The 23,559-nt window shown below is 50.1% G+C and overlaps 1 protein-coding gene across 1 annotated transcript in view; it reads left to right on the forward strand.

Moving 5' to 3' along the window:
* Window positions 1–3,430: 3,430 nt before the first annotated feature.
* The window catches only part of LOC112928152 (fer-1-like protein 4), a 37,044-nt gene continuing 16,915 nt past the window's right edge, over window positions 3,431–23,559 (forward strand). Inside the window, 28 exon segments of the mRNA XM_026009694.2 lie at window positions 3,431–3,558; window positions 4,071–4,126; window positions 4,497–4,585; window positions 4,681–4,780; window positions 6,305–6,396; window positions 7,100–7,261; window positions 7,794–7,854; window positions 7,971–8,102; window positions 8,335–8,397; window positions 8,478–8,562; window positions 8,793–8,952; window positions 9,067–9,250; window positions 9,344–9,530; window positions 10,106–10,123; window positions 10,126–10,463; window positions 10,777–10,885; window positions 11,068–11,242; window positions 11,338–11,458; window positions 11,868–11,968; window positions 16,476–16,563; window positions 16,642–16,758; window positions 17,119–17,271; window positions 18,309–18,462; window positions 18,597–18,721; window positions 19,136–19,270; window positions 19,392–19,565; window positions 20,158–20,274; window positions 20,373–20,534. Coding sequence (XP_025865479.2) covers window positions 3,480–3,558; window positions 4,071–4,126; window positions 4,497–4,585; window positions 4,681–4,780; window positions 6,305–6,396; window positions 7,100–7,261; window positions 7,794–7,854; window positions 7,971–8,102; window positions 8,335–8,397; window positions 8,478–8,562; window positions 8,793–8,952; window positions 9,067–9,250; window positions 9,344–9,530; window positions 10,106–10,123; window positions 10,126–10,463; window positions 10,777–10,885; window positions 11,068–11,242; window positions 11,338–11,458; window positions 11,868–11,968; window positions 16,476–16,563; window positions 16,642–16,758; window positions 17,119–17,271; window positions 18,309–18,462; window positions 18,597–18,721; window positions 19,136–19,270; window positions 19,392–19,565; window positions 20,158–20,274; window positions 20,373–20,534 — 3,537 coding nt within the window. The 5' untranslated portion in view covers window positions 3,431–3,479.

Genomic DNA, 23,559 nt, shown 5'->3' on the forward strand with positions numbered 1-23,559 from the left:
TCTTGTTCACTAGGGTATCCTCCAGGACCTAGATAGGCCTAATGAATGAATGTTGAGAAGGGGCAGGGGGTCGGTCACCTGGGGCAGTTCTAAATAGTTTCTTTTCCTCGCAAACCCTTCAGGACCCTCCTCTTGTCCTAGTCCTCAGGCCAGAGAATTCAGACCTTGGGATCTGTGGTTCCCTCCCCAAGACCCATATTCACCAAGGGTCTGTGGAGTGAGAATTCCGTACCCATCAACAACCATACCCACACTCCCACCAACCATCTGAGGTACTGAAAATGGAATGAGGAATTGCAGAGGGTGACAGCCAAGGCTGGGAACCTCTGGTCTCCCAGACTCCTGCTGTGTAACAGAACAGAAATTCAGGTTCCCAGGCACATTTTGAGATTCTACTTCAGCATTTCCTGAGTGGGTGCAGGAATGTGCATTTTTAACAACCAGGTGTGTGATCCTGATTAAGGCCCACACTTTGAAAGGCAATGCAGTGGGCTTTTGGGTGGCTCAGTGATTGAGCGTCTGCCTTTGGCTTAGGGTGTGATCCCAGGGTCCTGGGATCAAGTCTTGCATCTAGCTTCCTGCAGGGAGCCTGCTTCTCCCTCTGCCTATGTTTCTCATGAATACATAAGTAAATCTTAAAAAACAAAAAAGAATATTAGGTAGAACTGACAGTTTTCAGAGGGGTTAAGGGGAAGCGAGAACTTGCCAGGCTGTGTTCCTGCCCAGAAGAGGAAGTGCCCGCATTAGTTTCTGGAGGGGTGGCATCAACACTCTTGCTTGACTAGATGCCACAGAATTTAGAGGTGAAGGGAAGGAAAGGCTAAGACACTGCAAGCTAAGAATTCTGGTCCCCCACTCTGCCTTTTTTTTTTTTTCTTAAGATTTTATTTATTTATATGAGATAGACAGTATGAGTGGGATGGGGAGGAGCAGAGGGAGAATTAGACTCCCCACTGAGCAGGGCGACTGATGTAGGGCCCAGTCCCAGGACCCCAGGATCATGACCTGAGCTGAAGGCAGAGACTCAACCGACTGAGAGATCCAGGCATTCCCTGCCCTTCTTTGTATCTCATTGCCCCTATCTGTCAACTGGAAGGTGAAGCCCTCCCCCAACATCTGGGGCCTTGAGGTCTAACCTAGACCTTACTTAAAAATAGAACAACCCGGGATCCCTGGGTGGCGCAGCGGTTTGGCGCCTGCCTTTGGCCCGGGGCGCGATCCTGGAGACCCGGGATCGAATCCCACGTCGGGCTCCCGGTGCATGGAGCCTGCTTCTCCCTCTGCCTATGTCTCTGCTTCTCTCTCTCTCACTGTGTGCCTATCATAAAATAAATAAAATTAAAAAAAAAAATAGAACAACCCATGGGCAGGCCTGGTGGCCTAGCAGTTTAGCTCTGCCTTCAGCCCAGGGCATGATCCTGGAGACCTGGGACCAAGTCCCACATCGGGCTCCCTGCATGGAGCCTGCTTCTCCCTCTGCCTGTGTCTCTGCCTCTCTCTCTCTCTCTCTCTCTCTCTCTCTCTCTGCCTCTAATGAATAAATAGATAAAATATTTTTAAAAAATACCACAACCCGAGTCACCTGGGTGGCTCAGTGGTTGAGCATCTGCCTTCAGCTCAGGGTGTGATCCTGGTCTGAGGATCGAGTCCCACATTGGGCTCCCTGCATGGAACCTGCTTCTCCCTCTGCCTATGTCTTGTCTCTACCTCTCTGTCTCTGTCTCTCATTAATAAATAAATAAAATCTTAAAAAAAAAAACAACAACCCATGCCTGATTATCTGATGTTTTGTAGACCTCAAAGCTTGTTTGAACAGCTAACAGGAAACAGGTAGAACAGGGCTTTCCAATCCCTCTGTTGAATCAGAGAAGCTGAAGCACAAGGAGAGACTATGTCTGGCTCGAGGCCACACAGCAAGACCCAGATCCTCTGAAGGTCTAATCTTATCTCTGCTGCTGCCTGATACATTCCTCGTACACAGGCCAAAATGACACATCATAGGTTCTGGAATACACCCTGCATTCCTTCTCACTGCCTTGATGTCTTCTCTGTTTAACTCCTGTCCTCAAAACCCATTTTATTTAATTAATTTATTTTTTTAAGTAAACTCCATACCCAATGTGGGCCTTGAACTCATGACCCTGAGATCAAGAGTCACATGCTCTACTGATGGAGCCAGGCAGGCATCCCCTCAAATCCCATCTTAAACACTCCCTCCTCAGGGGAAGTACCTCTGGCCTCCCTCCTCTTGAGTTCCTGAGTCCTGACCCTTTCCTGCTCTGATGGGAATTGCAGTCTTTCTACCCTTTGGTGTTGGAGTCCATGAAGCTACTGGAAGACAGAGAACATGTCTGATTTACCTCTGTGGCTGCATCTCATCCCCTACATGGTGGCATAGCACAAATCTTACATATAAGAAGTGTCATTAAACAGAGTGATTAAATGGATGGCCAGGATATGCACTCAACACATAGTTACAATCACACAGGGGTTTAAACTATGGTGTACATTCCTAAGCGAGGTGTACTAACCTCGCTTAGTTTAACTATTTTTAAACTATGGTGTACTAACCTAAGTGAGGAGCCCTATGTCCAGAAAAAATGCACAATTGCTCAGTATTTTATAGATGATTTCAAGAATTTTCAGACTTCCTGGAGCTTATCTATGGTCCCACTAGTAGGACCCCATGTCCCCAGGTTAAGGCCCTCTGGCTCCTGGTTAAGTAAGAAGTGTTCTGAAGGGCAGCCGGGTGGCTCAGCGGTTTAGCGCCACCTTCAGCCCAGGGCCTAATCTTGGAGACGGGGGATTGAGTCCCACATCGGGTTTCCTGCATGGAGCCTGCTACTCCCTTTGCTTCTCTCTCTCTCTCTCTCTGTCTCATGAATAAATAAATAAAATCTTTAAAAAAATGTGTTCTGAACACTTGCTACATTCCAGTTAGGGACATACATTCAACCACTCATTAATTCAAATGTGTTGAGTATCTACAGCATTAATGCCAGGGACTAGGGTATTCATTTATTAATCCATCAATTTATTTAGTCATATTTTGGAGGATCTACCATGTGCCAGACCCTCAGCTGGGCATCGAGGACAGAGAGATGAATAAGGAGCACCATGAGACTTGTACCTCGAGGCCTCACTGGCTAATGGGGACAGACTAGGGTTCTGACTCTCCCCTTGACTCCACTCCACCTTAACCCAGCTCCCACTTCACAAGGATGCATGCAAGATGGAGGCTAAAGCTGGTGCAGGCAGGGAGGATTGAGCTGACCACAGGGACCTTACCCCTCTTTCCCAGTCCTTTGGCTCCCTCTCCACCCATGACCCCCAGGCTGGCCTGTGTTTGACTAAAGGGCAGGAATTGCTCAACCTGTTCGTTGAGTCCAGTTGAGTCAGAGGTGATTCCCATGAACGGGCAGGTGGGCAGGCGGGCAGCCGGGCAGCCGGGCAGAGGGAGAGCCAGTGGCCCTGGGACAATGGCTCTGACCGTGTGTGTGAGGCGACTGACAGGGCTGCCAGGCACCCATGACCGACAAGTGATGCTCAGCTTTCGTGGTGAGGCTTGAAAGGGTGCTCTAAACATTTTTGGAGTTGGGGGGTTGTTCTCATTTCTCCATTCTCTAGGCCCCCAATCCAGAGCCTAGGCATCTCTCCAGCCTGTCTCCTTCCTCCCCCAGATGAATTCTCTGCCTCTTTCCCTACTCATCTTCTACCTCTCTTTAACAGTGAACCCAGGGGGACTGGACCCTGGGCCATGTATGCGTGTGTGTGTGTGTTTGTGTGTGTGTGTGTGTGTGTGTGTGTGTGTTTTGTGGGGAGGGCCTGATAAATGACTAGTTTCAATTTTTTTTTCCTAAAGATTTTATTTATTTATTTGACAGAGAAAGTCAGAAAGCACAAGTGGGGGAAGGATGGCAGAGGGAGAGGGAGAAGCATGCTTCCCTCTGAGAAGGGAGCGCAATGTGGGGCTCGATCCCAGGACCTTGGGATTATGACCTGAGCTGAAGGCAGATGCTTAACCCACTGAACCACCCAGACACCCCTTGACTAGTTTCCATTCTGAGCAGGCTTCACCCAGAAAACAAGGAGAATTCACTGTGGTCGAGAAGCAGATATTGATGAGGTGAGTGGGGTTGGGTCCTGGATGGGGAGAAGCTGATCTGTGCCGCATCTAAGTCCCTCTTTAGATGAGTTGGGGGACATATTCCTGGGTTGGGAAACTGTATTCACAGGAAGGAAGGTCAATCTCAGGCTTGAGAAGCTGGACCCAGTCAGAATCAAGACTGGGGGGATTAGTTCTTGACTGGTAGTTACCCTCAGATCAGAGTCAACTCTATGTTGGAGGAGAAGCTGGTTCCAGGTTTGGGACAATATTCATAGAGTTAGCTCCACGTTTGGAGGATTGGATCCTGTCTCAGGGCTAGGATGGGCTCTGGACTAAGGGGTCAGGGTCAACCCAGCATTGTGTATCACAAGATTCCTCCTACCCCCAGCTGTTCCGTTGGCCACACTATGGGGCTCCACTGGTTGGGGAGTGTCTGTCTGTGCAGGTGGTTAACTGCAGCCGTGTGTTCAGCTCCAGGTAAGTAGCCTGGGGAGCCAAGGATGCAGATGGGACTGGGTGTGGCAGGGAGCCATTCCCCTGGGTCATTCTTCTGCTCCCTGCCACACCTGCAGGTCTCTGGGGACCCTGGTGATCTCCCTGCAGCAGCTACAGAGTACCGGGCATTTGGTGCTACGGGAGGCCCTACTGGATGAAAATCTGCGACTGTCCCCAGTGAGTCTCCCCAGTTCTCAGCCTGCCACTCCCAGGCCTGAACGTCCCTCTAGATAGAGAGTTCCATTTTTCAGAAGGAAAAACCCAGATCCAGACAGGAGTGATAACAAGGCCCCCCACCTAGGACTCCTTTCACTGTAGCCCCTGCTGAAGTTCTACATGGGCCAAGAGCCAGGCTCTGCCCTGAGGACCAGGGGTGTGGCAGTGGGGAAGATAAGGAGTTCTGTTCTGCTCCCTGGTCCGGTACGAGACTCAGTTCTCATGAGAGGCAAAGATGAACCTGGCTGGATTTTCCTGATATTTCATGAAGGGTCATTTATTTATTTATTTTTTTTTTAATTTTTATTTACTTATGATAGTCACAGAGAGAGAGAGAGAGGCAGAGACACAGGCGGAGGGAGAAGCAGGCTCCATGCACCGGGAGCCTGATGTGGGATTCGATCCCGGGTCTCCAGGATCGCGCCCTGGGCCAAAGGCAGGCGCCAAACCGCTGCGCCACCCAGGGATCCCTGAAGGGTCATTTATAACCTGGTGGGAATGGACCTGGGTTCAAATCTCAGATCTACCATTTCCCAGCTGAGAATTTGGACAAGTGATTTAGCTTCACTAAGCTACTTCCTCATTTACATTATGTGGAGTCATAGGAAATATTGAACTTTTTAGTCTGTTGTTTGTTAGCTCTAATTATAAGCTGTGCCAGGTGACGAGTGGTGAGCACAACCAGATAAGGATTTGCCCACTTAGAGTTCCATATCTAAAGAAAGAGGCAAACATTAAACAAATTTTCTCATGAATAAATGCAAAATTGTCACTGATGGGTGTTACAAAAGGGGGCTGGAGGGGATCCCTGGATGGCTCAGCGGTTTGGTGCCTGCCTTCAGCCCAGGGCGTGGTCCTGGAGTCCCAGGATCAAGTCCCATGTTGGGCTCCCAGCATGGAACCTCTCCCTCTGCCTGTGTCTCTGCCTCTGTGTGTCTCTCATGCATAAATAAATAAAATCTTTAAAAAAGGGGGGGCTGGAAAAATGTATAACAAAGGGATGCAACCTATTTGGTGGTCTTTGAGGAAGTAGTGGTTGAACTTGGAATGGAAGAATGATGGGAGTTAACTAAGTGGGAAGGGAGAATGTTCCAGGCAGAACTGGCATATGCAAAATCCCAGCACTCTGAGAGAGCATAACTGAGATACAGAGCAGGAGTAGACCCCATATAAAACAGGACTAGAAAGGTCAGCAGGGGCCAGACCATGCATAGCTGTGAAGGCCACAGTAATGAATTTCCAAGAGCAATGAGAAAATTCTGGAGTAGTGTTTGGCCCCTTCAGGAGGTAACTTGCACATGCTAAGTTCTTAATGGGTTGTAATTATTCAATATTATTAATGACCAGAGAGATATCACCAAGTCATCACAGATGCAGGCCAGGAGGGTCTCTGTGTATAGATGGAGTAAAAGGCTTTGCCTTTGAATTTCTCTTAGCCCCAGGCAGTTTGAGGGGTCCTGGGGCACACTGTGTGTCTGGTTTCAGATCCAGGTGGAGCTTGACCTGAAGTATCAGCCCCCAGAGGGTGCAACTGGAGCCTGGGCAGAGGAGGATTTTGGAGCATCCATCCAGGACAGGTAACCCCCACTCCCACCTCCTGCAATCTAAGCAAAGCCTGATTGTCCCAACCTCAGCAGAAGAGAGAAGTGGAACCTAATTCTTCTCTGGATCTGCTGGATATGGGGACCCTTGGACCCATGCTGCCCAGTATGGGCAGCTCTGTAGTCATGCATGGCCCCTCATTCCTTTCATTTATCCTCCTTCCTACTCAGAACTGATCATTCCCAATGTGGGCTTCCAGGAGCTGGAGTAAGTATGTGGGGATGATCTGGGGTTACCAAGTCAGTCTTAGGATTAAGAGTCAGTGAAATAGGGTCTGTTCCAGGGCCTGGGGTCAGTATTCAATCAATTCTAGGGTGAGAAGTCAGTCTTAGAATCAGGAGTCAGTTCTGGAATTTTGGATTAGTCCTGGCAATAGTGGGATCAGCCTGAAGGTCAGAGGTCTGTCCTAGGACCAGGAAAGTCAAGAGTGTCCAGGATGGGTGATAGGTCCCTTGAAAGCCTTTCCTGGGATCCCTGGGTGGCGCAGGGGTTTAGCACCTGCCTTTGGCCCAGGGCGCGATCCTGAAGACCCGGGATTGAATCCCACGTCGGGCTCCCGGTGCATGGAGTCTGCTTCTCCCTCTGCCTGTGTCTCTGCCTCTGTGTGTGTGTGTGTGTGACTATCATAAATAAATAAAAAATAAAGATGAAAAATAAAAAGAAAGCCTTTCCTATCAGGCCCGGGGAGGCCCGGCTGGAGCGGCGGGCAGTAGCATTGGGCCACAGGCTAGCTCGAGGCCTAGCTCAGCAGGATGACGAAGATGAGCTGGAGCTGGAGCTGGAGCTGGAGGACGAGCCTGATGTGGAGCTCTCTGGTGTCATATTCAGCCACCTCAAGAGGTAATTTGTACCCACTGCACGCCTGCTCCCACACCCACCAGAGTGTCAGCCTCACACTCTTATACATGTAGGCCCATGCTCATCCACACTCAAAAGCACACAATCCTAAAGTATGGGTGAGGAGTGGCTATCCTGGGGTGAAGGGTCACTTACTCCTAGACATACACACTGCCACAGTCACACACACAGTTACCCTGGTCCACCTAGAGCTTCTGGCCCCCTTAGGGGATGAAAGCTTGATGAGGGTAAGGAATTTTGTCCCTTTCGTTCCCTGCGGTGTCCCAGGACCTAAAATAGGTCTGGCACATAGTAGAAGTTCAACAGATCTCTGTTGAATAAATGAATGGTTTCAGGACTCCAAGAATGAGTCAGATTCGGGGGGTACAGTTGAGATGGATGCAAGACAGACTGAAAGGACTCAGAATCCAGAAGTTCACAGAGAGAGGAGATCTAATCCCTAGCACCCAGCAAGAGTGTGTAGGTGGTCGGGGAGAAGAAGTGAAGTAGGAGCTGACCATGTCTTTCCCAGCAGCCGTGCTGGGGGCCTGGCTCAAGGGGATACATTCCAGATGTCCAGAGCTCAGGACTTCCAGGTACCGCTCTCCCTCTAGGCCCTAACCCTTGATGAATACCACCTACTCTCCACACACGTGGGTTTCTCCAACTTTGGCAGAGAAGGCTTCCTTTTTTCTTGCTTCTGTGCCCTTAGGTGGGGGTAACAGTGCTGGAGGCCCAGAAGCTGGTAGGAGTCAATATTAACCCGTACGTGGCAGTGCGCATTGGGGAACAGCGTCGAGCGACCGCCACGCAGCGTGGGACTAATTGCCCTTTCTACAACGAGGTGTGTGCGACCAAGGAAGAGTGGGACCCGGGATTTACCTCGTCGGCAGAGGGGGCGTGGCCAAGGTGCAAGTGAGCAAGTGGCTGAGGCCTGGAGGGGCTGGGGAGGGCAAGAGTGTAAAGAAGCTTCAGGAGGGGAAGGAGAGCGTTCCCTTTGCAAGAGGCAGGGGCCAGCTGGCGTTAATTCTTCACATATACTTTATTTCACCTCTCATTATCCTACTTCAACCTAGTACTTCTTGTTCGAATTTCACGAGACCCGGCTTCACCTCCAAGACTTGCTCCTGGAGATTACGGTGAGGCGGGTAGGGATGAGAGGTGTCTGCCGGAGAAAGGAGGATGCCGAAGCTCCAGAACTAACCCCACCTTCCCCCAGGCTTTCCATTCGCAGACCCTCCCCTTTATGGCCTCCCGGATAGGCACCTTCAGGATGGACTTGGGCATTATCTTCGACCAGCCAGGTACCGAACCCTCCTCTCCTTTCGACTCCTCTGCACTGACGGGAAATTGACCCTCTAGGCCCCGATCCCTAGATACTAACTCTGGAGACCAGCCTCTTCCGAAGGCTGGCCCCCAGGCACTCCCGCTCCTCCCTGCCGAGTTGGGCCTGAGGCCTGGTCAGCGCAGTCGCACCACCGCCCCGTGCGGCTGGCGGTCTCCCCTGACCTGTGGCTCGCCCCTCCCTCCCCAGATGGCCACTTCTACCAGAAATGGGCTCCGCTGCACGATCCCCGGGACACCCGCGCCGGGACCAAAGGCTTCGTCAAGGTCACTTTGTCTGTGCGGGCACGCGGGGACCTGCCCCCTCCGCTGCCAGCCCCGGGCCCGGGGCACAGTTTGGACATCGAGAGGTGAGCTGGGGTGCGGGCGGGGCGCAGAGAGCAGGCCCCGGGGGAGCCTCCCGGACGCGACAGGGGGAGCGGCCGAGACAGCGGCGTCCCGGCCTCAGTGCCCGGCTCCCCTAGGAACCTGCTCCTGCCGCGCGGGGTGCCAGCCCACAGACCGTGGGCGCGGCTGCGCGTGCGCGTGTTCCGCGCGGAGGGGCTGCAGGCGCTGCGCCCCGGGCTGCTGGGGAGTCTGGCCCGCGCCCTGCAGAACCAGCGCGTCCTCGTGGACCCCTACGTGCGCGTGTCTTTCCTGGGGCAGCAGGTAAGTCCCTCCCGTCCCCGCTTTGCCGAGGCTCCGGCCCTGGGCCCGCGCTGACCCCGACCCCTCTCCGCCGGCCTTGGCTGCGGCTCTCAGGGCGAGACGTCCGTGCGCGGCGAGACCGCGGCGCCCGAGTGGAACGAGCAGCTGAGTTTCGTGGAGCTCTTCCCGCCGCTGACGCGCGGCCTCCGTCTGCAGCTGAGGGACGACGCAGCGCTCGTCGATGTGGCCGTCGCCACGCACGTGCTGGACCTGAGGCAGATCTCACACGCGGGCCGCGCGGGTAAGCCCATCTGCCAGGGCTCGCTGCCTCCGCGCTCCCCGCCCGCCCCGGGCGCGCGCTCCACCGCCGCAACTCCGTCCTGCCCTCCCGCACCCTGCGCTCCAGCCGGGCCCTCCCTTCGGAGCCTGGACCACACACCCCGCTCTCGGGGCTCTGTCCACAAAATCCTCAGGACGGCTGCAGGGCAGTAACCACGCCAGCTGCGCCCTCCCTGCGGAATCACACGGACTGAAACCCGCGCAGTCACATCCACGGTTTACCCCGGCCCTCCAGGGACCACCTGTGGCTCCGCCCCAGGCGTGACTCCACCCCCAGGGCCCCAGGTTGGGGCTCCGGCCCTAGAGCCCCAGCTCCGTGGGTGCCCAGCGCCTTCGGGGGCAGGACCGGTTTAGCAGTGGCTCTCGCGTCTTGGTCCGTGACCGTCGGTCCGCAGCTGTCCCTCTCAGAGCTGCCAAGGCCCAAGCCGATTCCCCGCCCCCTTGGATTTGCAGGAGATAAGGGAGTGCTGCCTAGACTGACCTGGTACCCATCTGCCCCCACGCTCCCCTCTAAAACGCTGTTCTTGTCCCCCACAGCGGGGTTTAACCCCACCTTCGGCCGGCATGGTTGCCTCTCTACGGATCTCCCCCCAGTGGGGGGCTTCGGGATGGTCTTCAAAGTCTCAGTGAAGGCTTTGGCCAAGGCAATTGGTTCCGTGGCCGCCTCCTGGTGGCTGTGTCTATGGAAGTGTCCGAGGGGAGAGCAGAACCGGAGCCTCCTCAGGCCCCACAGGGGCCGAGATTGTCCCGGCTCATGAGATAGAAGAAGAAAGCCAGGCGGGACCAGACCCCAATGGGGATCCCACAGCACCTGGATGCCAGCTCCAGTGGTGATGGTCCTGAGATTCCTAGTGCCATGGAGGTGGAGGTGGAGGAGTTGCTGCCTCTGCCAGAGGTGGGGGCTGGGGTTTAGCAAAGCAATAGGGTAACTCTCAGCTCTGGGGTGTTAACTGGCTCATAGGCATTTAACACAGGAGGTGGAGTCTGAATTTTGGGGTGTGGATAAAGAATGCAGTGTGTGTGTATACATGTGCTTTTGTGAATATACATATGTGTGGGGAGGGGGCTGACCAATCAGAATTGGGATACTTGTAGTGACATATATAGGCCTTGGTTGCCGCCTCTTTCAGTGGGCATTGTGGCCAAGCAAAGTAGGGTTGCAATCTGGGTGGGTGGGGGCTGACTGCAGCCTGACCCTCCTTCCTCAGAATGCCCTGGCACCCTTGCAAGATTTCCTGCTTTTCGGTGTGCTTTTTGAGGCCACCATGATTGACCCTGCCTTGGCCTCCCAGCCTATCAGCTTTGAGATCTCCATTGGTATGTGGCCCAGCTGAATCCCTGAGGGTCATGGGTGTGAGGGTGGTGACTCTTATTCCAGACTCAGGCCCCTGAAAGGGACAGTTGACCCTCAGTAAGGGGTGGGTTCTGAATTTCATTGAGGCTTGAAGGAAGGGTCAGACCCTCAGCCTGGTGGCCCCTGACCCTTGCTGCTCTTGTAGGTTGTGCTGGCCGCCGGGAGGAGCAATTGGGCAGAGGGGCCAGGGCCAGGGAGGGTGCGGAGGGCATGGCAGGGGAAGAACAGCCTCTGCTGGAGACAGACACAGGAGATGGGCCAGTGGATGAGGAGGAGCTAGGGACCCCTGCTCAGCGGCCTGAGCCCATGGATGGCAATGGGTGAGTGCTCCTGGTGGCTGGAAGGAGGGCATTGGGAGATCCCCAGCACCCCAAGACTGCCCCTCGCAACCTCTGTTTTTCTCTGACCGGCACAGGCCATATTTCTGTTTGCCCCTGCGTCACTGCAAGCCATGTGTGCATGTGTGGAGCCGCTGGGAGGATCACACCTGGCGCCTGCAGAGCACTAACTGTGTGGGAAAAGTGGCCGAGAGGCTGGTGAGAGCGAGGCGGGTGCCCACAGGGAGAGGCCAGGACGTAGGGGTGTTGGGAAGACTGTAGCCTTTGAAGAGAGCTCTGGAGCAAGGCTAATAAGTAGAGATCCTGGGAGCCAGACAGCACAGCTCTGGGTGAACTGAGGCCAGAAATTGTGGGAAGACAGGGCTTTAGAAGTGTTATACCCAGGAAGGGGTCAGATGAAAGACATGATTAGAGCTACTGGGGGTCCAGCGCCACAGGTGTGGAGCCAGTAGAGAGATAGGAAAAAGGAACCACGAAATGGGTGAAACTAAAGATGCTCTGGGCCCAGAGGTGTGGGTGAATGGATGAGGCTCTGGGTGAGGGTGTCGTCTAAAAGAGGTGGGAGTCTGGGACCCTTGTGACCTGACCCTCAGGCCCTGTTGGACAGGACCAGGGGCTGCAGGAGGTTGAGACTCTGCAGCGCAGGCCCGGGCCTGGCGCCTGCACACGGCTCAAGCAGGCACTGGAAGAGCTGGTGGCAGGGAGCAGGTGAGCTGGGAGCCTTTGCCTCACTGCTACAGGTCATCATGGGAAACTCCAGGGTGAGGGAGGCTCACAATGGCTGTTTGGAGCCAAGGGTGACTGAAGCTTGTTTGCTCAGCACTTTTGCAGAAGAATGAGGAGGAGATGATTGTATCAAGGGAGCTTGATGGAAATTATTGGAGGTTAGGCCACTCCTCTCCAGTAAGCTGCCTTTCTTGCTCTCCTAGAGACTGAAACTCCCTTACCCACCCTCCCCTCAAATCTCCCTTGCTCCTTTCTGCCAGATTTGTTCCAGATACTGACTTTCCCTCCTACTTCATGGAGAAAATAGAAGCCTTGCCTTCCTCCATCCAATCTATCACCCTACCAGCTTCTGTATCCATCTGCTCAACTTCCCTCCTGCTACAGTGGAGGGAGGGTTCTGGTCCCATAGCCATGGCTGTGATCTTGATTTCATCTCTCACCAACTGGAGGAATTAGCTCTGCAGTTGTCTACTTTCTGTCCTGCAGCATCAACTGGTCCCTAGTTACCAGGTCATTATTGTAACCATATATACTTGTTCTAGTGACTCCCATCTTCAACCTTCACTGCCTTGAATTCCATAACCTGCTCCAGGTACTTCAGTGTTTTCCTGATCCTATTCTCAAAAGATTTATCAATCCATTTATTCAATAAATATTTATGGCACATACCATGCCAGATACTGCTTTAAGTGCAGTAATAACAGTGAAAAAATCATTCTTGCCCACAAAAAAGTCCTGAAATTTATATTCTGGTGAGAGATAGAGTAGGAGTTGGATGGAAACAGATAAGAAACATGTAAACATCAAGGAAGAAATATAAGAATTCTAAGGATAGTATTAGGGAGAAAATAATCTAGGAAATATTAGAGAGAGGTGTTGTAATTTTAGAAAGGGTGGCAAGGAGAGGCCACTATGAAGTTGACATGAAGAAGCTCAAGGAGCAAGCTGCATCTGTAAGGGCATTCCAGGCAGAAGGGACAGCATGTGCAAAGGCACTGTGGTGAAACATGCCTGGTGTGTTTGAGGAGGGGAAGGGAACCAGTGTAACTGCAGGAGAGTGAGCAAAGTAGATGAGTCTGCCGGGTATGGGGGAGGGGGAAGGAAGATGATGGTGGGGAAAGGCATGTGGAAGCCTCATTGGCCATTGTAATGACCTTGGCTTCTTTTCTGATTTAGATGAAGAGCCTCTGAAGGTTTTGAAAAGAGAAGGAATATGCTCTAACTTATCCTTAAAAAGGGGTCGGTGGTGGAAGGATGATATAAAAGAAGAAACAAAGAGATTATTAAATAGGGCTTGTAATAATCCAGGGGACCAATTATGATGAATTGAATCTAGGGTGGTCACAGTGGACATAGACATGAATGGATTCAAGAGCAATTTGGACTTTGGAGGTGACACCTTAGGACTTGTGAATGGAAAGAACAGGGGATGAGGAAAATGTTTGAAGAAGAGTCATGAATGACTCTCAAGATCTTGGCTTGCACAACTGTGTAGATGATGTTATTTACTGAGCAATGGAAAACAAGAAAGGGAGAAGGTCTGATGGGAGCTAAGGGAATATAAGAAACTCATTTTGGAGTATGTTAACTTTGAGGTTTCTGTTAGACTTACACGTGGACATGTCTGCGAGGTAGTTAGCTATAGGGGTTGAGTTCTGGGGAGACTTCTAGACTAGAAATGAAAAATTTTGAACTGTCAATACGTAGATGAAACTGGATAACATTATCTAGGAAGCAGAGAAAAGAGAAATCTGAGGACCTGGAGATGTCCAGCATGCAGAGGTAGGGTGATAGGAGGACTCAGACAAGAGCCTGGTTGTAAGTGGTCACTTTTCTGCTCTCATCTTTCAACCTCTCAATGTCAGTAGATACAGTTGATCCCACTGTCCTCTTCAAAGGCTCTGCTCTTGGCTTCCATGCCCCTGGTTTTCCTTCAGCTTCCCTTGCCATTCCTACTCTTTTGCTGGCTCCCTCTCTCTTCTTGACTTGTACATATTGCAGATGTTCTTATGATTATGTCCTAGGGCTTCACTGTAAAGCTCTTTTCTCTGCCTATGTTCTCTACATCTCCGAAAGAGTAGCCACCTTTAATCCAATTTAATTCTTTACTTGATTTTCTATACAATGCAATTAAATTGTTTCTATTTTCACTTTACTAAAATTATTTTATTATTGAAATTATTCTTTGGCAGGGAAATTTCAATGAAAGATTTATCTGTGTCACATTTCACTATTTATAGCATTGGCCAGTGTGTTTTTCTTTGTGGCTATTATTTCTATCAGATCCAATTTCCCCGAATCAAATCCTGTGGATCTAAACTTCATCAAGAAGATTTTTTTTAAAGGTTTTATTTATTTATCCATGAGAGACAGAGAGAGAGGCAGAGACATAGGCAGGGAGCCCAATGCAGGGAGCCCAATGTGGGACTCGATCCCAGAACCCTGGGATCATGACCTGAGCCAAAGGCAGACACTCAACCACTGAGCCACCCAGATGCCCCTATCAAAATTTGATTCAGTTTTAATTTATGTTAATAAATTAAATAAATAAATTTGCCTGCTGGGACAAAAATAATATTTTGACCAATAGAAGTCTTGGAGCAAAGAGTATTAGTAAGCTAAAAGCGTAAGCCCTGGGAGCAGTGTTGGGTGAAAAATCATTGGAGTCATTTATTTTACATATTTTTGAAATTTTCCATAATAAAGACTTAAGAAATCATTGCAGGTCATAAAGGGCCCAAATATTATGTCTCAAAAATCATTTGGGGCACCTGGCTGGCTCAGTTTGTTAAGTGTCTACCTTTGGCTCAGGTCATGATCTCGGGGTCCTGGGATCGAGCTGCAAGTCAGTCTCCCTGCTCAGTGGGAAGTCTGCTTCTCCCTCTCCCTCTGACCCTCCCCTCTATTGTGTTTTCTCTTCTTTTTTGTGTGTGTGTCTGTGTGTGTGTGTGTGTTTTCTCTTCCTCTCTCAAATAAATAAAGGAAATCTTTTTAAAAAATCATTTTACATTACCTAGCAAATATTTTTTCAGCATCCATTGGGTGCCAGGGCCTGGGAGTACAGTGGTAATCAGAATGATGTCCCTGTCCTAGGGACTTTCTATTACTTTTTATTTGGAGAGACTGATAAAGCAGAATATGAGGATAGAGAAAGTGGCAGGGGCTCATTAGAAGGGATGACTAGGGTAGGTCTGAGAGGAGGTAACATTTGAGGAGAGGCCTGAATGAAGAAGGTAAGTGAACCATGAAAAGATGGAGCAGCCAAACATTGTAGCAAAGGGAGCAGCTAATGCAAAGGCCTTTAGGTGGTGATGGGCTGAGTGTATTCATGGAGGAGCAGAATGGCCAGTGTACCTTATTGGGTTGTACATTAGGGGAGAGTAATATTTGATGAGGACATGGAGATTAAGGGAGCCTGATTATGCAGGGCCTTTAAAAATTTTTTATCTATCTATCTATCATCTATCTATCTATCTATCATCTATCTATCTTCATCATCATCATCATCATCTATTTATTTATTGAGAGAGAGAGCAAGAGGGGGAGCAACAGAGGGAGAGGGAGAAGCAGGCTCCCTGCTGAGCAGAGAGCCTGACAAAGTGGGATGACCCAAGCTGAAGGCAGATGCACAGCTGACTGAGCCACCCAGGTGCCCCTGTTTAGGGCCTTTTTAAGAATTCTGTTGTTTACTCTGAGATGAGAAACCTCTGGAAAGGAGTAAAATAGTCTGGAAAAGTGTTGAAAGCACCACTCTGGTTGCTGTATTAAGAATATTTGGAGCAGGAGGGAGAAAAGAGTAACATAGTGAGAGCAGCTGGGAGGTTGTTGCAGGAGTCCTAGGTGAGAAATGATGGTGACTTGGACTGGGCCGGTGCTGGGAGAGGAGAAACGTGGCCTGATGCTGAACATATTTTGAAGGTAGAGCCTAAATTATATGCCAATGGATTGATGTGGAATGCGAGTGAAAGAGAAAGCAGTGAAGGGTTTCACTGAGGTTTTGAAGTAAAGCAGGTTTTTGGAGGGATGGGGTGAGGGTGAGGTTAATTGGAAATTGTACACTTTGAGCTACCGCTAGTCAATTTTGTGACTGTCAGGCACAGCCCTTCTGAGCCTTTAGTGTGCACTGGAATCCCCCAGGGTATAAGCACACAGGTTCTAGGGGCAGGTCTAGAGTGGGGCTGATGCTGTATTTCTAACTTGGTGGTACTAATGCTATTAGTCCTGGGCCACCTTTGAGTAGCCAGGCAGTAGATTAGTTACATGTTAGTGCATCCTGGGACTTCAAGGTGAGGCTGGCCTCTGAATTTGGGAGTGGTCCACATACAGAAGTCATAGTTGGCTTAGGAAAGGTGCCTCTTTGAGAGGCATGACAGAGAAGGGCTGTGAGGAAGTCTGAGTGTGGGAGGCCTGCTCTGAGGGAGGTGGCCCCTAAGGGTCAGTGTTCCTTCCTTTGACTCCCACCTGACATACCTGCCCTTGCTCTCCGTAGACGGTTTTGCCACATTGCCGAGCACAGGACAATGACCCGGCCCAATGCCCTGGATCGATGTCGAGGGAAACTGCTCGTGCATAGCCTGGTATGGTCCAGAGAAGGGGGACCAGGGGCACTTAGCTGGGTGGGGCCCTCCACTCATGTTTTCTTCCTGACCTTCTAGAACCTGTTGGCAAAGCAAGGACTGCGGCTTCTACGGGGTATTAGACAGGGCAATGTGCAAAAGAAGGTGGCACTAGCCAAGAAGCTCTTGGCAAAACTGTGCTTTCTGGCCCAGGAGGTAACACCTGCCCACCCATTTCCCTACCCTGAATGTCCTGATAGTGATGGCTGCATAACAATGATTGATGTAGAATAATGTACAACTGAACTATACCCTTAAGAATGGTTGCAATGGTAAATTTTATGCTATCTATATTTTACCACAATTTTAAAAAACAGGAAAAAAAAAGTCAGATTGGACTTTGAGGTTGCCTGTGAGGTATCCAAGGGAGAAATGTCTAGGAGGCAGGTGGCCACATGGATCTGGGGTTTACGGGTATGTGTCAGGGCTAAGATCGGGATTTTGTCCATCTGTCCAGGGGGAGTTGTGGAAGCAGGTGGTCTCAGCTCTATCCGTGACCCAGTTCTCTGTTCGCAGCCCCAGCCACCCCTCCCGGATGTGCTAGTCTGGATGCTCAGTGGGCGGCGCCGTGTGGCCTGGGCCCGGATCCCTGCCCAGGATGTGCTGTTCTCTGTGGTTGAAGAGGAACGGGGCCGGGACTGTGGGAAGATCCAGAGTCTGCTGCTCACAGTGAGGGGGTGTGGGTTGCTGGAGACTGGAGTGGAATGAGGTTCTGAGGGCGGGGGTGAGGGGCACAGGGTGGAGGCCTGTGGTTTCTAACAGGGGACCCCCAAGCTCTTTTTTTAATGAAAAAAACTTTAAATATTTTTATTTAAATTTTTTTTTCAACTAGAATTTTTTTTAAAATTTTTATTTATTTATGATAGTCACAGAGAGAGAGAGAGAGGCAGAGACAAAGGCGGAGGGAGAAGCAGGCTCCATGCACCGGGAGCCTGATATGGGATTCAATCCCGGGTCTCCAGGATTGCGCCCTGGGCCAAAGGCAGGCGCCAAACCGCTGCGCCACCCAGGGATCCCTCAACTAGAATTTTTTTAAGTTAAAAACAGGTTTTAATTTTTACATTTTAAAATTATTTTTAAAGTATTATTTTAAAAAGTACACCTGGACTCTTTTCAGCTATCTCAAAAGCCAAAAGACATCATGCCTTTACCTAGACCCACTTTGATGTGAGATAAACACCAAGTATTGTCACCTCTGGGCCTTCACTGGCCCCTTTGCTGACTAGGCTCTGACAGACCAGCAGGTGGTAAAGATAGGGAGTGACTAGTCAGTTCCTTATAAGTACAGCTGATTTGGGGGCAAAATGTTTCTGATTGAAGTGTCCCTGAAATAGATGCCAACAGGGGTCCCTAGTACTGAGAAGCTGTGACTGATGGGGTAAGGGACTGGGAATCTAAATGTGTTGGGGCTGAGGGGGCAGAGGAGGTAAGTGTGGGGTGTGGGACACAGCTTGGGGGTGTGGGAATTTGTATAGGAAATGACAGTGTTGGGGCAGGAGGGCTAAGGAATGGGAGTGTTCAGGGTAATGTGGTACTAGATGGAGGGCATGAAGTGGGGTATAAGGGTAGGATACAGGGAATGTTCTTTGGATTTGGCACCAGGGAATGGTCTATTAATACAGAGTTTGGGCATGCCTGGGGGAGCAGGGGCTGGTCTAGCTGGGGTAATAAGAGGCAGACCCTCACAGGCCACCTCCCTGCAACAGGCACCCGGGGCAGCTCCTGGTGAGGTCTGTGCCAAGCTGGAGCTCTTCCTGTGGCTAGGGCTGGGTAAACAAACCAAGGCCTGCACCTCAGAGCTCCCGCTGGACCTGCTGCCCGAGCCCTCAGTGGGACTGCCCCACCACCTGTACCGGGATGGTGAGTATAGGGCCCAGCTCAATATTTGCCAAAGGTGTGGGGCTAGATGCTCAGCTGGGGCTGGGGGGAGGGGTCTGGAGTCAGGAAGTCCAGTGGTCCCCTGAGCAAACATCTTTTTCATCTCCCCACCCCAGACTTCAGCTACTTCCAGCTTCGAGCTCACCTGTACCAAGCCCGAGGGGTGTTGGCAGCTGATGACAGTGGGCTTTCGGACCCCTTTGCTCGAGTCCTTATCTCTACCCAGTGCCAGACCACACAGGTGAGGGCTGAACTGGAATGTGGGTCAGGGTGGGGGGTTCCAGGAGACAAGAGCGGGGTGAAGGCTGAGCTTTTTTTCCCTCAGGCCCTAAGTCTCTCTTCCGGCCCTGGATTTTCAGGATAGGATACTGGTTTGGACTGCCCCAGTTTATTAGAGAGTGGTAACTGGAGGGCCCTTCAGGATAAGGAATTGTTTTCTGGGGTTGACTGTAGGGCTAGCCCCAAGGTGGCCGATTACAGTTAGGGGGACCAGGCTAGGAGGGCAGGCTCCAACCCCAGTCTGAAGGGCACTCTCATCTTTTGTGATAAACAGCTGTTTAAATTATTACTTTAGGGCAATAATGCTCACCAGGGATGTATGTTTGGAGATTCTTTTGATGCCTGCCTTTGACTCCATCTCTGCATGGCCCTCTAGGTCCTGGAGCAGACGCTGAGCCCTCTGTGGGATGAGCTCTTGGTGTTTGATCAGTTGATCATAGACGGGAGAAGGGAGCATCTGCAGGAGGAGCCTCCACTAGTGATTGTCAATGTCTTTGACCACAATAAGTTTGTGAGTGTGGCCTGGGAAACCTGTTTCCACCTCTCAGCGTCCCCGCTCCTCATCTTGATACACCCCTCCCCTGGCTCTTGGGCATCTTCCACTTTTGACTTCACTGCCTTGTTCTCCACAGGGCCCCCCTGTGTTCCTGGGCAGGGCGCTGGCCACCCCAAGGGTAAAGCTGATGGAGGACCCTTACCAATGCCTTGAGCTACAGTTCTTCCCCCTGAGGAAGGGGCCCCGGGCAGCTGGAGAGCTCATTGCCACCTTTGAACTCATTGAACTGGACTACAGTGGTCGGCTCGAGGTCAGAGTACCCTAGTTTAGCTGGCACGGCTGTGGACTCCTTGTTCTGTCCTGTCCCCTCCCCTCCCCTCCCCTCCCCTTCCTTCCTTCCTTCCTTCCTTCCTTCCTTCCTTCCTTCCTTCCTTCCTTCCTTTTAGAGAGATAGTGAGAAAGAGAGCACAAGCAGTGGGGAGAGGGAAAAGCAGGCTCTCCACTGAACAGAGATCATGATCAAAGGCAGCAGCTTAACTGACATTGCCACCCAGGTAAGAGAATATGGAATATAGGCATGTCCTGGGATTACCCCTCCAAGTACTTTGCCTTCAGAGAATGCAGGCTGCAATTCTGTCCTGGGGTCCTCATTGGACTTCCTGATTCAGGGAACATTGGAAGTAGACACACTGTAGGTTTATCTTGCCAAGCTTTCAACCCAGAGACCCGAGGCTGCAGGTGGATCTTCATGCCTCAGACACCCACCCTCCCTTCCTGTACTTAACTGTTTCCTGGGATGCTCCCTTTCTGCCCCTCCAGCCTTGCCAGTTCCTCTGGATTGATATTTCACTGGCAGCTGTCAATGTCCCCCTCCCTGTCCCCCTCCCTCTTGCCCCCTGCAGCCCTCTGTGCCCAGTGATGTAGAGCCCCAGGACCTAACACCACTGGATAAGCACCTTTCTGGACGCCTGTCCCTGCCACCTAACGTGCATCCGGTGCTCAGGGAGTTCCGTGTTGAGGTAGGTAGGGCACACTCCCATCCTCCCATCCCTGCCACACTCGTCTGGGTGCCCTCTGTCAGGTGCAGGCCCCTGAATTTCTCACTTCCTGACCCCAGGTGCTGTTCTGGGGTCTGAGGGGCCTTGGCCGTGTGCATCTGTTTGAGGTGGAGCAGCCCCAGGTTGTGCTGGAGGTGGCTGGACAGCGTGTGGAGTCAGAAGTCCTGGCCAGTTACCGTGAGAACCCCAATTTCACTGAGCTCTTCAGGCATCTGACAGTGGTGAGGACACAGGCTGGGAGCAAGAAAGGCTAGACTAAGAAATGAAAGGGCAGTGGGATGGTGAATTCCCACCCAGTTATCTTAGATTAGTCAAGGGATCAGCAAACTTTCTATAAAAAGCCAGTTAGTAAATATTTTAGGTTTTGTGGGCCATGCAGTCTTAGTAAGCAATTACTCACCTCTGCCAAAGTAGCATGAAAACAGACATAGACAGCAAGTAAATGAATAAATATGACTCTGTTCCAGTAAAACTTTATTTACAAAAACAGGCAGTGGGCCAGATTTAGTTTGGCCAAATCAGTTTGCTGATTTCTGGATTAATCCATGAACTGGTGGTGTGCTCTTGGTTCTGCTGAATGAGTGGGTTAGGTAAGTGTCATGAAGTGTAGGTCAGAAGGAATCTGTCTAGTCTCTGAGACACCAGGGGCTAAGAAGAAAATGCATTCTTTGTGTATTTTATAATTCCTGTAGTATGGACTTTGGACTCAAATTCTAGCAATGCCACTTAGGAGCTTGTCAGTTCACTTGTTTTAGTTGAACTTTAGTGGTTTGTTTGTTTGTTTGTTTAAAAGGAGTAGCAGGTACAAAAGAAAAAAGATTGAAGGCAATACACTAAATGCCTCCTTGCAGGAATGCTATGAGAAACCAGTGAGGGAAAGGATCTTGTTGAAAGGGATTGTAAACTGAAGAGTGCCGTGCCTGTATGAGGGGGTACTGGGACAAAGTGTAGTGGTTCCAGATTAAAAGGGGGTAAAACCCTGTAAGAACAAACAAACAAAAAACGAAAACAACAAAAACCTTAACACTTTCTTGACTGTTCCACATGCAGGAGTTTTCAGTTTGAAAACTTCATTGTGCTGGGACACCTGGGTGGCTCAGCAGTTGGGCATCTGGGTTCACAACGTGGGCTGCTAAATAGAATCACCTGGGAGACATTGAAGGAAAAGTCTGGGCCTTACCCCTAATTAAATTTTGATTTTTTATTTATTTGGGGTGGGTCTCCAGCATTTATGTTTTTAATACCTCCCCAGGGGGATCCCTGGGTGGCTCAGCGGTTTGGCACCTGCCTTTAGCCCAGGGCGCGATCCTGGAGTCCTGGGATCGAGTCCTGCATTGGGCTCCCAGCATGGAGCCTGCTTCTCCCTCCTCCTGTGTCTCTGCCTCTCTCTCTATGTCTATCATGAATAAATAAATAAATCTTAAAAAAAAATACCTCCCCAGATAATTCTAAGGTATGGCTAGCATTGAGAAGTACTGCCTAAAGACTCTAGTAAATTTCTTGGAGGAAAATAGTTCCCCAACACCGCCATTCTAAGTAGCTGTGTCATAGAGGAGGTTAAGAATGTCAAATCTGGGCACCCCGGGTGGCTCAGCAGTTTAGCACCACCTTCAGCACAGGGCGTGATCCTGGAGTTCCAGGATGGAGTCCCACATAGGACTCCCTGCATGGAGACTGCTTCTCCCTCTGCCTATGTCTCTGCCTCTGTGTGTGTGTGTATCTCTTATGAATAAATAAAATCTTAAAAAAAAAAAAGAAAAGAAAAAACTTCATTGTGCTATAAGATGGTGAAGCTGAAAGCAGTTTGCTCACTGAACTTCTAGGGACTGTTTCCTTTCACTTCCCATTTCATAGTGCAAAGTGAGGAAAACATGTCCCTCTCTCCATTGTGCGTTGTTTTTGAGTAGAGTGCTGTATGGATGTCAATTAGATAAAGCTAGGTTAATAATGTTATGTTAACCTTCTTAAAAAAAAGTCTTGTTGGTGATTTTCTGATGAGTTGTTCCACCATTGTTGTCCACCAATAGCATTGGTGTTGTCCACCAATAGCATTCATATGCTATTGAAATCTCCAACTATTATTGTTTAATTGTTTTTTCCCCTTTAATTGTGTCAGAGTTTACTTCTTATATTTTGAGGTTCTGTTATTAGGTGCATATATGTTCACAATTGTTATAGCTTCCTATGAATTGATCTGTTCATCATTATAAAATGTCCTTCTTTGCTTCTAGTAAAATTTTGTCTTAAAGTCTATTTTTGCCTGATAGGATAGCCACTCCAGCTCTCTATAGTTACCGTTTGCGTGACATATCTTTCCCCATTCTTTTCCTTTCAACCTATGTTATGAGTCTTCTAAAGAATGTTTCTTAGATATCACTTAGATATCATGTAGTTGCATCTTTTCATTTTTTATTAAGATTCATTTATTTGAGAGATGGAGAGAAAGTGTGACTGGTAAGGGGCAGAGGGCAGAGGGAGAGAGGAGAGAGAGAGAGAATCTAAAGCAGACTCAGTGCTGAGCATGGAGCCTGACATGGGGCTTGATCCTGTGTTCCTGAGATCATGACCTGAGCCAAAATCAAGAGTCAGACCCTTAGCTGGCTGAGCCACCCAGGTGCCCCAGCAGATGTTTCTTTTTAAAAAAAAAAATAATCCAAGGTCCCTGGGTGGCTCAGTCAGTTAAATGTCTACCTTCAACTCAGATCATGATCCTGGGGTCCTGGGATTGAGCCCTGTGATGGGCTCCCAGCTCAGCAGGAAGTCTGCTTCTCTCCCTTTCCCTCTGCCCCTCCCCCCTAACTCGTTTAAAAACCTAGTTGACAATCTCTGCCTTTTTTTAAAAAAAGATTTTATTTATTTATTTATTTATTTATTTATTTATTTATTTATTTATTTGAGAGAGTGTGCGTGCAGGCATGCCCAAGGGGAGGGTAGAAGGAGGGAATCTCAAGCAGACTCCATACTGAGCACAGAGCCCCTCATGGGGCTCCACACAGGGCTGGATCTCAAAACCCTGAGATCATGATCTGAGCCAAAACCAAGGGTCAAACACTTAACTGACTGAGTCACCAGGTGCCCCAATAATCTCTTCTCTACCTTTTGATTGAAGTGTTTAATAAAGTTGATGTGAAATGCTGGGGTCTGGGAGCAGACCCCAGTCAAGAAAGAATTCTTGAGCTGTCTTTGGTACAAAAAGGGTAGTTTTATTATTATTGTTGTTATTATTTTTAAAGGTTTTATTTGTTT

This window comes from Vulpes vulpes, chromosome 14, assembly GCF_048418805.1.
Source record: "Vulpes vulpes isolate BD-2025 chromosome 14, VulVul3, whole genome shotgun sequence".
Classification (NCBI taxonomy): Eukaryota; Metazoa; Chordata; class Mammalia; order Carnivora; family Canidae; genus Vulpes; species Vulpes vulpes.